Below are 13,346 nucleotides of genomic sequence, written 5' to 3' on the forward strand. Positions count from 1 at the left end.
TTACGGGACCCGCGCGCACCGAGGACGCCGTGGAGCTGGACTTTTCCACGGAGCAGCCGGTGCACCAGGTGAGCCCCGCGTTCCTGTCCTTCACCATCGACGCCAACCTGGCCACGGACCCGCGGTTCCTCACCTTCCTGGGGTAAGCGCCAGCCCCCGGTCCCTCTGCCCCTGTGCCCTCTCCCGGCTCCTGACATCCACGCCCGCCCTGCCACCACTCCCCTCCCCTCCGCTCTTTTGTCTCTTCTGACACGGAAATTCTCTCTCTCTCTCTCTCTCTCTCTCTCTCTCTCTCTCACCCCTTCCAAACCACTCATTCCTCCCTACTTTATTCATTCAGCAGATGTTGACTGAGCGCCAACTTAGGGCCAAGTGTTAACAGGAAATTTAGGGAAGAAACTTCCCAACTGCCCGGCAGCGAACGCTCCGGGGAGAGGGACGAGCAAGTGCCGCCGGAGCTGTGAGCCTGGGTCTGCTGCACAGTGCAGGGCAGGTGCCCCTGGGGCCAGGCGGGCTCCGGGCTCCGGGAGGGGTTAAAAAAATAGATGGAAAATATCTCAAAGCTTACTTACTCCATAGGTACACTTTAAAATTATATCTCTAAAACATGGATATTGTAAATACACCTTTAAAGAGCAGTTTTAGGTTCACAGCTAAATTAGGCACAGAGATTTCCCATATTACACTTTTTTAAAGTCTAAATATTAAATAAATGAGACCAGGGAGACGATCGCAGTGCCTTACAGAGCCTTAATAAAAAGACACCTCTCCAAGTTGAGGCTCAAAATGTGGCACTGCTTTATCAGCTGTAATTTTTTCTCATAGGAGAAAGACCAAACCTGATGCAGGTCCCTGGCCCCTGCCCTACGCGTGCAGGCTGATCCCAAGATGGAGAGCTGCAGGGACAGTCACAGGTCTTCTGGGCCAGGTCATCGAGGCCACTCATCTAGGTCATGAGAACCTCCAGAGGCGGCCACACCTCACCCAACCCAGACAGCTAGGTATCTTTGGCCGTTGCCAAACACCTATATGCTGAACTTCCTGTGCTCACACTGTCAGCTGCCACTGCTAAGTTCAGTCATTTATTCTGCAAATAAAGGCAGGTAGCCGACTGGGTTAGAGATTGGCAGTCAGACCCGCCCTGGCTGGATTCCCAACTCTGCCAAAGCAGGGTGGCTTAGTTCTTAACGGGTTGTTTGGCAACTCCGAGCCTCAATTTCTTCACCTGTAGAATGGAACTTCTATAAAACTTCCTTGCAGGACTGTAACGAGGATTTGATGAGATGACACATAAGTACTTAGCACAGTGTTTGACACAGAGTGTTCACCAAGTAAGCTAACAGCTTCTTCCTGGAAAGTGGCAAGTGTTTGATAACCGTTCACCAGTTCTCATTGTATCTTTTGATCATAGTTAACCCCCATCTTTCCCTCTGTGGCAGGAGAGCAAGAATTTCCTGGTGGCGGAGTCCCCACTTTTCCCCTCCCCCTTAGGGGTAGGAAGGTGATACAGGTAGCAGCTGGTTGGGAGACAGAAAGATCTCTCTGAAGAAACTCTAAAGTATAGGCTACATATCTGAGGACCCCAGGCCTAGCTTGGTGGGGGTGGTGGGGGATGGTAAGAGAAGAGATGTTCTTGACTGAAAACAGAGGGGTTAAGTAAATGACCACTTACTGAAATGTGAGAACTCAGGTTCTATTCTGCTGTTGCGGCCAGGATCTGCCCCACCCCTCCCCAAGGAAGGGCATTTGGGGATACCTTCCTGGAAAAACAGGTCCAAAAGAAAAAACCTACAGTATGACTTTTGGGATCTAGGCCTGATCACCCTGCGGTTAAGCTAACCAATTGGCTGGGACCCTCAGCCCCCTATACACACAGAACTTCCAGTCCGCGATTTAGTGCACCTATCTCTTTATATCCCATAGCACTCTTTCTTCCTCCCTGACCCTACCCCCCTTTTTGTTAAAGGCTGGAGGATAATGAAAACCAAAAAAGCCCAACATGCAATAGATACAACTGATTTTGGTTTACAAAACACAGTGTATTCCTGTTCAAATGGACTTCTCTCCAGGGCTGGCTCCTGGCCACTCCAGATTCGTTCCTTAGCAGAGGCTGTCTTCAATGCCCACTCCCCAGAGGCATCTGCAATCACATCCACACTATTCCCAGCTGAGAACTCAAAGACTGCAGCTCCAAGTGGCAGGAGCTCCCTCTCCTTCTCCTCTAAGACCTACCTTCGGAAATGGGGTCTGAGGGCCCAGCTCCAGGATGGTTAGCACAGTGCCCAGAGTAGCCTGGCCGTCTCAGAAGACAAACCATTTAGCTTCCTTTTCAGAAGACAACACTGAGCTTAATATCTGTCCACAGGAAGGGAGGGTGAGAGGGGCATTGTTTTGTTACAGTTCCTCAAAAGTGAGGCTGTTTGGGTGAAGATAGCAAGAGCCCAGCAGATGAAAGCTGCAGTAAGGAGGAGCAGAAAATAAATTTAGCTGATGCTAATGAAGCCCTTGTCATAGGCCAGGCCCTGTTCTAAGCAGCTCCTAGGATCTAGGTATAAACTCATTTAGTCTTCACTACAAAACTCTGAGGTCAGTACTAGTATTATCCCCATTATAAAAAGGGAGAGATTGAGGCTTAGGGAGATTCAGTAACTTGCCCCTGGTCAGCCAGCTAATACTGGAAGGAGCAGAGTTTGAACCCAAATGCTAATTGCAGAGACAAGAATACACAAAAAGAAGGTAACGCAGTTTATACTTTTTAAGGCAACAGGATAGGATATACTTTAAAAAAAAAAAAGGTTGTCCAGACACAAACTGAGAAGATTGATATAGTGAAAGAAGCACTGGCCTGAGAGTAGGAGGAGCAGGGTCTAAGCCTCCAAGGTACTTCCAAAGAGGCCTATGCAAATGTAATCAGATGGCATGGTTCCGTTCCCATGATGGCAAACAGAGGGGGTTTTTTGGGTTGTTGTTCACATTTGCAATTAGAGAACACAGAGCACACAGAATGTAAATGCCAGTGATAGAACAATCTAGAATTAGAAAGAACCATCTTTTCAATTTGCCCTTTTCCCAGAAGTATCTAATCAACAGCCCAATCAAAAACTTCCTAAACCTGCCCTGGCCGGTTTTTCTCAGTGGTTAGAGGGTCAACCCGAGGACCAAAGGGTCACAGGTTCAGTTCCGGTCAAGGGCACGTACCTGGGTCAGCTAGGGTGTGGGGTGCATGTGGGAGGCAACCAAACTATGTGTCTCTCTCACATTGATGTTTCTCTCCCTCCCCCGTCCTCTCTCCCCTTTACTCACTCTAAAAAAAAAAAAATCAATGGAAAAAATCTCCTCGCCTTTAAAGATGGGTGGACTGAGACCAGTATTGCTCAGTAGAAATAGAATGTGATCCTCATATACAAGCTACACATGTAATTTTAAATTTTCTAGCAGCCATGCTAAAAAAAAAGGTAAAAACATGCAGGGGAAATTAATTTTAATAATATATTTTATGTAACAAAATGCAATTTCAACATGTAATCAATATAAAAATATTAATGAGATATTTCACATTCTTTTTCTAACCAAGTCCTCAAAACCTGGTGTATATTTTATACTCACACCACATCTCAAATTCAGACTAGCTACATTTCAAGCGCTCACGACCACATGTGACTAGTGGTTACCGTGTTAGACAATGCAGTCCCCATGTCAATCAAGCAAGGTTCACTAACACAGTGTAAAACAGTAGAGCGCTGAGTCAGTGATAGAGATCCTAGAACCACAGTGTAGTGTCCTGGTGCTAAACAGCCACAGCAACGATAATGCCATTGTGTTTGCTTTTCATAGGATTTGCTTATTTTTCTTCAGCAAAGTTCATCCCTTTTTGCCAATTTGATAAATATTTATTAATAATAACTTTTGATAATCAGATTACTGTATCTCCACAAAATTGCTTTTCATATTCAGAAAAGTCGTTATTTTCAATGTCAAGTGCAAGGTTTGATAACTGATGTTGGAAAGAGCAATAGGCCCTCTATGTGCCTGTTGCTGACAGAGGTAACCAAAGAGAAACAGGGAACTGAGAACAATCAAAGCCACGCATAGATTCACATTTCTTTTCTTTTTTTAATTTTGTTTTATTGCTTAAAGTATTACAAAGAGTAGTAATACTTTAAGCAATAGTAGTATGTCTCCTTTTCTTCCCCCGCTTGACCTTCCCCCGGCCTCCCCTACCCCTCAGCGTCTTGTGTCCATTGGTTATGCTTATATGCATGAAAAACCCAACCCTCCCCGGCTTTCCCGCTGTAGTGTGGCAGTCTGTTTGATGCTGCTCTGCCTCTGTATCTATTTTTGTTCATCACTTTATAATGTAGACTCACATTTTCTAACCTCTGAGAAGTGCTCCCCCTAACTGAGTGCTCATTCTTCTCTTCCTTCCCAAACCTTCTATTGTGGTCCCTGGAGCCCTTTGCATGGCAGCCCTGTTCTGTGCTCCTCACAGAATATGCCTGCCACCTCCTGGCCCTGGCAGAACTCTGAAGTAGAGAAGTAGATGCGACTCCTCTGGAGTAGAGGCTGGGCAGTCTCCATACTGCACTCTTCTCCCATTCCCCAGTGCAGCTTCCAGACAACTACCCACCAGTCTGAACTCCAGCCTGCTGTGGTTCAGGTCCTAGTGGCTTGGTGCCTGTGTCAGGTTCCCTATCTGTAAAATATGGATAATAATGACACCACCTCATTGGGTTGTTTTAGGATTAAGTGGAATAATCTATGCCACATGCCCCAGGCACTCAGTTTAGATGAACTTGATGCAGGCTAGAGATAGACGACTCTTATGACTGCAGGGTGAGGCTCCCTGTCTCCATGTCTGGGTCTCGTCCTCTGCTCCTTGTCACCGCGCGCGGCCCCCCTCTCAACTCACATGTTATCGATTGAAGACGGACACTGATCTCATACTTTCCTCTCCTTTCCCATGCCCCACCATCATCCTAGATGACTTCAAGTCCACGTAAATAAACTACCTCTCTATCTCTTCACACCCATATTTCAAAATAATCTTCACTCAGTGTTTCACTGGAATCGGCTTGCAGCAGCTTATAAAACGTGTGCATCTCTTTCCACCTCCACCAGTGACACCAGCACTGATAGCCTGAACTCAGCCGTGGTGGGAATATTTACATCATGGAGATGGGCAAACACTAAACAATAGGGCACTTTTGCCCTGAATGGGTAGCTCTGTTTGTTGGAGTATAGTCCCCTGAACCAAAAGGTTGTGGGTTCGATTCCCGGTCAGTGCACATATCCAGGTTGCAGGTTCTATCCCCAGTTTGGGCATGTGCAGGAGACAACAGATTGATGTTTCTCTCTCACATCATTTTCTCTCTCTCTCTTTCTCATCAATAAAAAACATATCCTTGGGTGAGAATTTAAAAAAACAGGGCACTTTTTTTTCGCTAGGGAGTCAACCTACTAGCACACATTGCTTCTCTCTGCTTCAGCCACCTAATGCCATGGCCATGCCTTGACTCTTCATCCCTAAGAATCTTTCAACATCTGAAGTCTTAAAACCTCCCATTCTTGGACTAAACTCCTTACTCTCTTAACTCCTTCATTCTGTGGATCCCACCACAACTATTTTTTTTAAGTACCTCCACTGAACAGCCTCCTCCTCGCTCTGATTTTGACTTCTTGATTTACTACATAAACTGCTCATGTGATAATATCCACAAATCCCGGCTCCATTGTTCCTGCTAAAACCGAAACCTAGCTTAGTCTAATTGTATTTTCCTTCTTTTGGAATCTATAGGGTGGCTATGAAATCCTGAAATGGAAAATATTATCTAGTTGTGAATTATAATTCATATTAATAAGCCACCTTTATGTATTCACCTCTGCTTCCAGTCTCAGTGGCCACCCTGTATAGCTGAGTTATGGAGCTCTTGGGAGTGGAAGGGACTCTCCTAGCCACATGGATTGATGTTGCACTATAAATTCTTGGCTTTCGGACTTATCCCTTAGTGCTACTCTTAATTCTTCATTTCCCTGATTCTCTCATTCTCCACTTCATTCAAAACTCTGAGCCCATCTTCATCTCATCACTCTTAGCCTATGACCACATTTTTGTTTCCCAAAGAAAATGAAGTCACTAGACAGGAACTTCCTTTTCTTCCTGCCATTAAACCTACAGACATACCATGGCTATGTCCTTTCTTCCTTTCTCTTTTCTTAGGCCTTTTTTTCTTTTTCTTTTCTTTCTTTTTTGAGAGAGAGAGAGAGAGAGAGAGAGAGAGAGAGACATTGATCAGCTGCCTCCTGCATGCCCCCTGCCAGTGATTGAGCTAAAACCCTGGCATGTGCCCTGACCAGGAATCGAACTGGTGACCTTTTGGTGCATGGGATGGTTCAGTTGGTCGGGCAAGGCCAATTCTAGCTTGATTTACTTGATTTGTTCTGGATCCTGTCCCCTCTTGCCTCCCCAAGGACTTTGCTCTGTCAGTCATCTCTTCTCTTCCCTGGATCTTTAATATCTCTGTTTGTATTGAATGCTCCCTGTCAGCATAGGAACATCCTCAAGTCTTTCCCATCTCAAACTCCTCCCTGCACGCGTGCCTCTGCAGGAACTGCCCTCATTCTCCCTTTGCAGCCTTCCTTCCTGCCCATTCCTTCCTGTTCCACCTTCATAATGTCCCCATCACTGTGTCATGAAATAAATCTCTCCAACATCAATCACCTTCTTTTATTGCAAAATCCAGTGAACAACTTTCAAGTTGGTCTCTGTCATGGATTGAATGTTTGGGTGTTCCCCTGCAAATTTATATGTTGAAGTCCTAACCCTCAGTACCTCAGTATGTGACCTTATTTGGAAATAGCGCCATTGCAGAAATAAAATTAGTTAAGAACTGGGCATACTGGAATGGAGCAGGCTGTAATCCAGTATGATGGATGTCCTTATAAAAAGGGGAAATTTGGAGACAGACATGCATACAGAAAGAACACTCTGTGAAGATTAGAGTTATGTTGCTATGAGGAACTACCAGAAGCTAGGAGAGGGCTGAAATAGACCCATCCTTCAGAGGGATGGTGGCCTCGCCAACTCCTTGATTTCAGATTTCTAACCTCTGGAACTATAAGACAATAAGTGTCCCTTGTTCACACCACCCAGTGTGTGGTACTTCGTTACTGCACCCTAGCAAATTAATACAGTCTGTGGAAAGCATTTGGCAAGGTTGACAATTGAAACACTATCTCATCTCTTTGGGCCTGTGTCACTTCCATTTCTGGGGGTTTCCCCACCTATCTAACGGTTCTTCTCCATGACTTTCTCTAGCTTGTCTTAAATGTTGATGTTCTTCAGACTTCTGGCCTAGGTGTTTTTTCACTTCACATACTTTCCTGAGTGGTCTTACCCACTTCCGTGGGTTGAATTACTGTTCATACAGTGGTGGGCTAGGAAATGTTGAACCATGGGCCTCCTGGGAGGAGGGGAGACTAATGTAAGTTTTCTTCCAATTTCTGCTATAAGTAGTCCCACCATGGCTCATCTCAAACTGCCAACAGTTTAACAACTGGTTCTCAAAACTTAACAATTGGCTCTCACCGGCTGGTCCGAGCCAATACAAGCTGGCTCCAGCACACCTTTGCTTTTGTGCCAGACATATGCAGCCTATTGTCAGACATAAGGTAATATAAAAATACCTGCAGACTTCTTTCCCCTAACAGCTGCTCCGGAAATGAATATCTGCTGCTGCTTTATGTATCCTTTTGTTATTTCCATGTCACTGTGGCGGTGGTGGATTTTCCCCCCTTTTCTTTTTCCTATATATGATGAAGATACCTTTGATCGGTTTTATTTTTATGACATGTTTAGCATCTGTTTTCAATCTGGTTTTGTTTTTGTTTTTTTTGTAAGAGGGCATCAATATTGTATTCTCAAAACAAGAAAATGTTCCATTGCAACGAGACAAACAAAAAGGTCCTGAATACCGATACTTGGAAACATCTGACTTCCTTTCCTTGGCAGGAGCCAGAGCACTGGGTTTTTATTTTGTCCAGAAAACAGTCTTTGTCTGGCCCCACTTGCCCTTTCAGCAGGCTGGACTCAATAGTTCATTCACTTAACCAATACTTATTAAACACCAGCAGTGTGCCAGGGACTTATCTAGATGCTTCTCTGGGCACAGTGACGATTCCGAGGAGCCACACAGGTAAGGTCTGGGCTTTCACAGGGCTTAGGTCAGGGATGGGGACTGGGACAGATAGGAAACCAAGGAAGCAACTAAGGATGAAGGTAATAAAGGCAGGGTAATGTGACTGAGAGTGACCCACGATGGTAGAGTTACTACCACTGGGAACTAGGCTCTGACACTCATACATCTGACCCCAGCCATGCACAGATGCACATCTAGTGATGCCACAGCACCTCTATCTGTTGCTAGTCTCCCCCCGACACCCCCCACATTTCCCAGAAAGCCCCAGCCTCTCCCATCTTACAAATACCAGCTACACAGATTTAAATGAGCTTCCTCTATCATCAAACACAATCAAAATGTCAAGGACTAGAATCAGTGCCTGGCCAAAGGCAGTGGAGTGACTCTGAAGAAGGTCCTGTATCAGTTTTAGGGCCATGTCTCTGCACCTGTGGGCTGGGGTTACTAGTCACTGACTCTTAGACTGAGTGCTCTCCACCCTATACCTCACCGATATGTCTTCTGAACTCAGGCACACATGGCCAAGGGCCTGATGGAAATATGTTTTAGCCTGCTGAAAGGGTAAGTGTTCCATTGGCATCTCAAATTCTACAAAACTAAGTCCCCCTCCCCTTCACCCCCAACTCCAATCTATCACCTATTCTTCTTCTCAGCAAATATTACCTTCTTTCAAGATGCTTCCAGGGGCAATTCTTGATTCTTCTCCAACATTCAAATAACATCAAATCTGGTATTTCTACCTTCATATGCATCTTGAATTTATCCATTTCTCTCCATCCCCACTGCTGTTACCTTACCCCAGCCCATTACTTTCTGTTTACATTACTATGACTACAGTCTTGGTCCTTCTATTCAGTTATTTATACTATAGCCTGAGATTCTTTTCTAAAATAAAAGTCTGGTGAGGCCACTTCATGGCTTTAAATCCTTCCATGGCTCCCCATTGCTCTCATATAAAGTTGGAACTTGTAGACATGGTGGCTTACAGGCCTTTCGTGTCATGGTGCTACTTGCTTCACCAGATATCCTCTCTCAGCGACTCCTTGCCCCAATTCTAGGCTCTGGCCATACTTGTCAGCTCTTCAGTGGTGCCATATGTTCTCCTGCCTCTGGTTTTTGCACAGACTTCCCCCTACACCTGAAACACTTCCTTCAATCCTACTTCGCTATCTTTGATCTGGATAAGATTTATTATTTTTGAATGTCTAGCAATGAAGTCATTTCCCCTGGAAAACCTCTAACCACTCTTTATCCCCAGCCCAAAGTCTGGGTTAGGATCCCTTTGTATATTCTCATAGCACTGTTTTGGACTTGCTTGTTTACTTGTTCATCTATATCACTAGACTATACATTACATGAGAACTGCAGCTATTTCTGTCTTGTTTGCCATTGTGCCCCCAATAACTAGCATGATGCTTGGCACTGAGTGGGCCTGCAATGAATATTTATTGAATAAATTAATGGATAGCGATAGCTCCTTTAAGTAAATCTTGGTTTCTTTATCTATTCTAAAAAAACATTAACACGCACACACACACACACAAAATCCCGTATAAATTAAACTATCATGTGCTTATTATGGAAAAGAGGTAAAATACAGAAAAACAATAGAAAAGAGTCTATCATCCATCTTATCATATAATAATCACTCTTATCTCCTTCTATATCTATTATTTTCATTGTTGAAATCACACTGTGCCTACAGTTGGTTTGTCTTATTGTGGTAAAATATACCAAGCATAAAATTTACCATTCTAAAGTGTCCACTGACATTCAGTTCTTTCACATTGTTGTGCAATCGTCACCGCCACCCATCTTAAAACTTTAATCTTCCCAAACTGAAATTCTGTGCCCATTACACAATGATGCTCTGGTCCTCTTCCCTACAGTTAGTGGACTGACTGTCTTCTGGATCCTTACCTAGTCCAAGTGAGCATTTCTGCATATTTTCTAGTGGTTGTGAGGATCCTGTGGCCGATGCTGTCCTTCCCAGAGTGCCGGTGTTGTCGGGTGTTTGTCAGAGTGAATCCAGTTTAATGACATTTCTGAAGCCTCACTTTGTACTGCATTTTCTCGTGCTGGGACCCACAAAAATATTTTAAGTTCTATTAAGATGCAGAGAAAATGAACTTTTAGGTCAAAGAAAATGTTTTACTCTATAATATTAGCATATTTGTCTTTAAGTAAATAAATAGCATCATGAAAGTGTTTTTTATGGAGGAAGAGGCTCAGACAGGAAAAAGTGCCTATATAGTACAGTAAAAAGTTCTCAAGTTACAAACAAAAAAATGGTGAGGAGGAATCACTGAAGTTCTTTAATGCAGGAGACTTATCCTTTGGTCAATTTCCACCTCTTAATTTCGCTTCCTTGAGCATAAGTAAATAAATCTTTCCAAAATTTTACATAACATTATGTGTAATCAAGCAGGTGCACATCTTAAAATTTTAAATTTTAGGTTCGGCTTTAATTTCTAGGATGTTAGAAATATTGACAATTAGATAGTTTTCCTGGGATGATTTTTCAATTTGAAATAAATCCAGAAGTAAACTAAAATCAGGCCAATCCAAGAATGACACAGCATTGATTTTATGTGTTTGAAGAGCGTTCCAGAAAGCAGTGTGGCCAGGAACAGTTAGTTGACTTAAATTTAAAAGGATGGTTTTCTTAGGGAAGGGCTGGTTAGGGAGAGGAGGAGGAATCCTATGTCATTTATGAACTTCTGTGGGAACATAAATTTTTGAAGACAATCTGTTTTTTAAAGAAACACAAAGTCATCGTTCCTGTACTTTTTGTTTGTTTGTTTTGTTCCTGTACTTTTCAGCCTCTTTCCTACTCCCTCCAACAATCATAAAAGGTTATGAGTTTTTTTTAACGGATTGAACACTATCCTGCTTTGCCAGAGTTAGAGCTCCATACTGCCTCCAGGTGCCTAGAGAGCAACCTGGCCATTAGAAAGATTCAGAATGAGATGACTCCCCCATATAGCAATATGACTGCTCCCTCCACGGCCTGTCCAGCTAGACATGAAGAAATAGGTCCACCGAGACAGGGAGTAAACATGTTTGATCAGATTATTCTGGGGGGAAAAATTTTAATTTCTTGCTTGTCTTCCTCACAGTTCTCCAAAGCTTCGTACTTTGGCCAGAGGTTTGTCTCCTGCATACCTGAGATTTGGTGGCACCAAGACAGACTTTCTCGTTTTTGATCCCAAGAAGGAGCCAAGCTTTGAAGAGAGAAGTTACTGGCAATCTCAGTTAAACCACGGTGAAACTTTTTAAAGATTAACCATATATTTTCATTAAGTTGCTAGTCATGGGCATTCAGTCAGAGATTAAGGGCTTCCAACTGACCTGTGGAGGCACCTGCACAAAAGAAGGAAGCAGTGGGCAGGTTTCCTCTTCCTGATGTTTTCATGAATGTGAGACTTCACCAAACAAAGGTGTGCTGGGCATAGCGGAGAGTTAATTGTGTGGAAATAGAACAACGACAGGAGTTGAAGGACAGAGCTGCTTGGAGGGAGCATGTTGGTAGCAGTGCCTCAAACTGACGAGAGTATTTCTGGCTGAAGATATAGCAATGGGTTGAAACCCTTTTATTCTGGAAATACAGGGTGTCCAAAAAAATGTATACTCACTTTGAATGATTATAGAGTCAGTGTCTATTAACATGTTTACGAACGTATAGTCCATTTTCAAAATTTAAAAGAATCTATAGAAATGAATAATTTTTCTGTCAATGCCTGTTTTCAAACTGGTGGCCATTCTAGTCCAGGTCCTGCGGATAATGTGAAGCAATGGAATCGCAAACATAAAGAATCATTGTGTTTGGCCGTGGCCAGTGTTTCTCAGTGGTTAGAGCATTGGCCTGAGCACCAGAGGGTAGTGGGTTTGATTCCCGGTCAAGGGTACATGCCTGGGTTGAGGGTTCGCTCCCTGTTCCCTGCCTGGGCATGTGCAGGAGGCAACCAGTTGATGTTTCTCTCACATTGACGTTTCTCTATCTCTATCTCTATCTCTATCTCTATCTCTATCTCTATCTCTATCTCTATCTCTCTCTATTCCTCTTTCCCTTCCATTCTCTCTGAAAAAACAATGGAAAAAATATTCTCTGGTGAGGATTAACCAAAAAAAATAATCATCATTTTGTTCAATATTTGTGTGCCCTCAATTCATTGACTGTTGCCGGTTTTGTACTGTAAACTTTATCTTTTATGTGTCCCCATTAAAAAAAATAAAAGTCTAGTGGCACTTTAGGATAAATTTTCTTTGTTAAAAGTTTAGTCTGGCTTCACCCATTATTTCAAGTCAGTTAAACCTGAAAAGGAGTGAAAATTGAGTTATCAGCTATTAAAGTGTGTATACATTTTTTTGGAATACCCTATAGAATGTGGATGTCAGATATAGGTAGAGGATGTGAGATATATTCTGCTTCTAAGAATAGATTTTAAGACTTACTGGGCAGTGGTTCTCAAACTTCACCTGGAGTGAGTTTAAATATCTGGATATCGGGGCTCCTACCTTAGTTCCAAGTTTAGCAAGCTCCTCTGGTAGTTCTGATATGGGAAGTGTGTGGGCTTCCCCTGAGAAACCTGCCCACGGAAGCCACGAAGATTTGCCCCATGTCTTTCGTAAGTGCTATATAGACATCAAATACATTACTAAATGATAATGTTTGTATAGTGTATATATTAATGAATAATATTTCACTTTTCATATACTAGTAGTACATATTTTCTTCAGTTAGGAAATATTTAGAACAGTTAACCATGTTGGGTCAAAATTGATAGAATAAGGGGCTAGAGCAGGGGGGGAAATGGGAAATATCTGTAATACTATCAATAAAAAATATATTTTTAAAAAACTGGTAGAATAGTAATTAGAAAAAATGAAAAAAGCAGGAGGCTTTTTTTGAATGACACATTGGAATAGTTTACGTGTAGACTTGGCCCTTTCCCAGCAGTCATATGCATTCAGAAGGTCTCATAAGTTCAGACCAGAAACTGCCCTTCACTGATCAATTTTCTTCTTCCTGTTTGGGGTGCGTGGGGGTCAATGGAATTATCCAAGCGCTACTGAAACATCCTTTGTGAGCACAGGGATGGATAGGGCACTGGCTGCCAGAAAGCCAGAATGCGCCACTTCCAAGAAAGG

The 13,346-nt window shown here is 43.2% G+C and overlaps 1 protein-coding gene across 1 annotated transcript in view; it reads left to right on the forward strand.

Moving 5' to 3' along the window:
• HPSE (heparanase) overlaps positions 1–13,346 on the forward strand; it is a 56,489-nt gene that overhangs the window by 996 nt on the left and 42,147 nt on the right. Inside the window, exons 2-3 of the mRNA XM_014544901.1 lie at positions 1–142; positions 11,315–11,460. Coding sequence (XP_014400387.1) covers positions 1–142; positions 11,315–11,460 — 288 coding nt within the window. The remainder of the gene's footprint in view (positions 143–11,314; positions 11,461–13,346) is intronic.

Source organism: Myotis brandtii, unplaced genomic scaffold, assembly GCF_000412655.1.
Source record: "Myotis brandtii unplaced genomic scaffold, ASM41265v1 scaffold111, whole genome shotgun sequence".
Lineage (NCBI taxonomy): Eukaryota > Metazoa > Chordata > Mammalia > Chiroptera > Vespertilionidae > Myotis > Myotis brandtii.